Source organism: Austrofundulus limnaeus, unplaced genomic scaffold (assembly GCF_001266775.1).
Source record: "Austrofundulus limnaeus strain Quisiro unplaced genomic scaffold, Austrofundulus_limnaeus-1.0 Scaffold978, whole genome shotgun sequence".
Taxonomy (NCBI): domain Eukaryota; kingdom Metazoa; phylum Chordata; class Actinopteri; order Cyprinodontiformes; family Rivulidae; genus Austrofundulus; species Austrofundulus limnaeus.
Window position 1 is genome coordinate 42,172 of NW_013953380.1, and position 2,635 is coordinate 44,806.

General features: G+C 39.5%; 1 protein-coding gene across 1 annotated transcript in view; it reads left to right on the forward strand.

The window, feature by feature from the left end:
* Nucleotides 1–2,635, forward strand: part of LOC106533594 (zinc finger protein 638) — a gene marked incomplete in the record, with an annotated part of 63,807 nt that overhangs the window by 33,448 nt on the left and 27,724 nt on the right. Inside the window, 2 exon segments of the mRNA XM_014029956.1 lie at nt 396–583; nt 768–878. Of these exon segments, the coding sequence (XP_013885410.1) occupies nt 396–583; nt 768–878 (299 nt within the window).

Sequence of the window (2,635 nt, forward strand, 5' to 3'; positions counted from 1 at the left end):
TGTGTGTGTGTGTGTGTGTGTGTGTGTGTGTGTGTGTGTGTGTGTGTGTGTGTGTGTGTGTGTGTGTGTGTTAGTGTGTTAGTGTTTTAAAATCATTTGTATATCAGATGTTTTCTTTCTGTTCAGTTGTTTGTTTCAAATCATTTTTAAATATGTTGTTAGACATTTAAACACACACCAGTAATATCAAGAATCATGCAGTGTATTGTGCATCCCTACACAGCAGGCTATTTTTATAACAAATCCTTTTAACGTGGAACCCATTTTGACGCAAAATGAAAACTGTCTTCTCCTGATAGCTGTTTGTTTAGATTTGCCTTKGTACCTTGGTTCTTGTTGGATAAARACAAATCTCTGATTACACCTAAAACCCTGCATGATGATGTTGTTTTCAGTCGGAGCGGACGCTACGGTAGCCAGGATTTTTGGGACGCAAAGGATGGGTCTCCTTTTGATTCAGTGTCTCCATCATTGTCTCGGTCTCCAAGCCCTCCTTCATGTTGTGACCAAGACACCTATCCCCTCAGGCCTCGCAGGAGATCTTATTCTCCTCACAGAYGCCCAGGGGCCCACCACTACCCAGGTAGACAACAGAATAAAAGCCAGAAACAGTAAAATAAAAAGGAATTTTATTATTAATAATAAAGCATGGTAACATTTTCGTCCGTACTGTTAAAGTACGAAAGACTGAGCTCAGAGAGCAGATGTGTTGTGACTTGTATCCTGACAGTTAAATTGTTTCCGGTCTTTGTTTTTGCTGTACCAAGAGGGCAGTCATCGGGTCTATCGCCACCGCTCTCGCAGCCCACCTGATTCTGAGGGTACATTTTCACCACCCAGACAGGCTCATCCTGAGAAGAGGAGCAGTGAGTCATCAGGTCAGCTGCTGTGTAACTTCAGTTTCTGTACATTTCAGGCTGTATTTGGCTACTTAATAACAAATGCTGAAACCAAACTTTGTTCTGTCATCAACTGCCAACAGACTTGTATTTAGATAGTCAAAACCCATGACAGGTCACTTAAAAACAGAAGGTGCAGACTGTTTGAAATGGTTGCTGTCATTCACTACATCATGCTTATTATGTACAGTAGCAGCAGACAGTTTGTTTCAAATACTACCAACAAAATACCATCATCGGTCTCCATAACACTGATATATACAATAAGTAAGCTGCACAATTAGGCGTGGGACGGTATGAGATTATGACGGTATGATAACCTTGGGCAAAAATATCAGTTTTACGGAATGACGGTATTATGTTTACAGCTCTAAAAGTTTTGTTTTGAAATTTGCATTTAAAAACAAAAAAAAAAGAAAATAAATTTTCTATTATCGTATTCAACTTTAATTATCTTTGTTGGAAGCTGTTTCTAGATCTCAGAGGTGTTATGCTGAAATATTATTTACCTGTGTGCATCTGTACTTTGATTTTTAGCACCTAATGCAATTAGATTATCCTGATAAAGTTTACATCTAATAGGATAACTGATTCTCTATTGCTTTATTATTTAAGACAAATCAGTGTATACTGCACGACTAGTCTTTTTATTGAAGTAAAGTATCACGTTGGGAGTTTTTATTGTGTTTTAAATGACAAAGGGGTTTTTGACATAAAGATTATATAATTATATGCACACAGAAACAAGAAATCACAACTATGAATGTATGTTTATGAAATGCATGTTCATCTAACGAGCTGCTTGGCTAAAAGAGGCATCAGTTTTATCACTGTTCACTTAAAACTTATCAAAGACACAATCCAACAACTCAAACAGTTTTGCAGACAAGTTGTGATCAGCGCATTAAGCCACAGCAACACAGTGACATAATTCACAATCTGATGCTAATGTTAGCTCGTTCATTTCAAGATGGCATAACTTTACCTAGAGCTGTGATCATGTTAAATGTGTTGCCTCCACGGCCCACACTGCCGTTGTCTTTACGGCATCATAAATATTTTCATATAGCTGGATTTATTATTTTAGACAGGAGAAAAGTTTGGGGAACTCTGTTCTTCAGCCACCACCACACAACCCCTGCAAAGCTGTGAGTGCCGACAGGCAGTCTGCTGCAGGAGTGCGCAGGGGAAAGTGCAGCGGCACAGTCCAGAGGAAAAATAAACAAAAAAACGCTTATACCATAGGCACAGTATAACTGAAAATTTTAGTGGTTTTCAAACCGTGATTTTTTTCATATCACAGTATGCCTTGAAATCTGTATTTGGCCCATGCCAATGCACAATATTTAAAAAATGCCCGTCTGCCCATCAGTCAATTTATCAATCGGGGTTGGATTGTAGGGGCAATAGGTCCTAAAGGGAAACCCAGACTTTGTATTTCTAGCTCCTAATGGGGAATCCCAAGGCATTCCCAAAGCCTCCAGGGGTTTCCTCCTGTAGGAGGTGCCAGAAAACCTCAAAAGGGAAGTGGAGGCAGGAGTCATCCTGATCAAATGGCAAATTCACCACAACTGACGCCTTTCAATATGAAGGAGCAGCAGCTCTACTTGGATTTCCCACCAGACAATGGAGCTCCTCATCTTCTTATTTATAAGAGGAAGAGAATTTCAGCTGTTTTTGTTCAGGATGTTGTTCTTTCTGCGATGATACATACCTCATGATCATAGGTGGTGGTT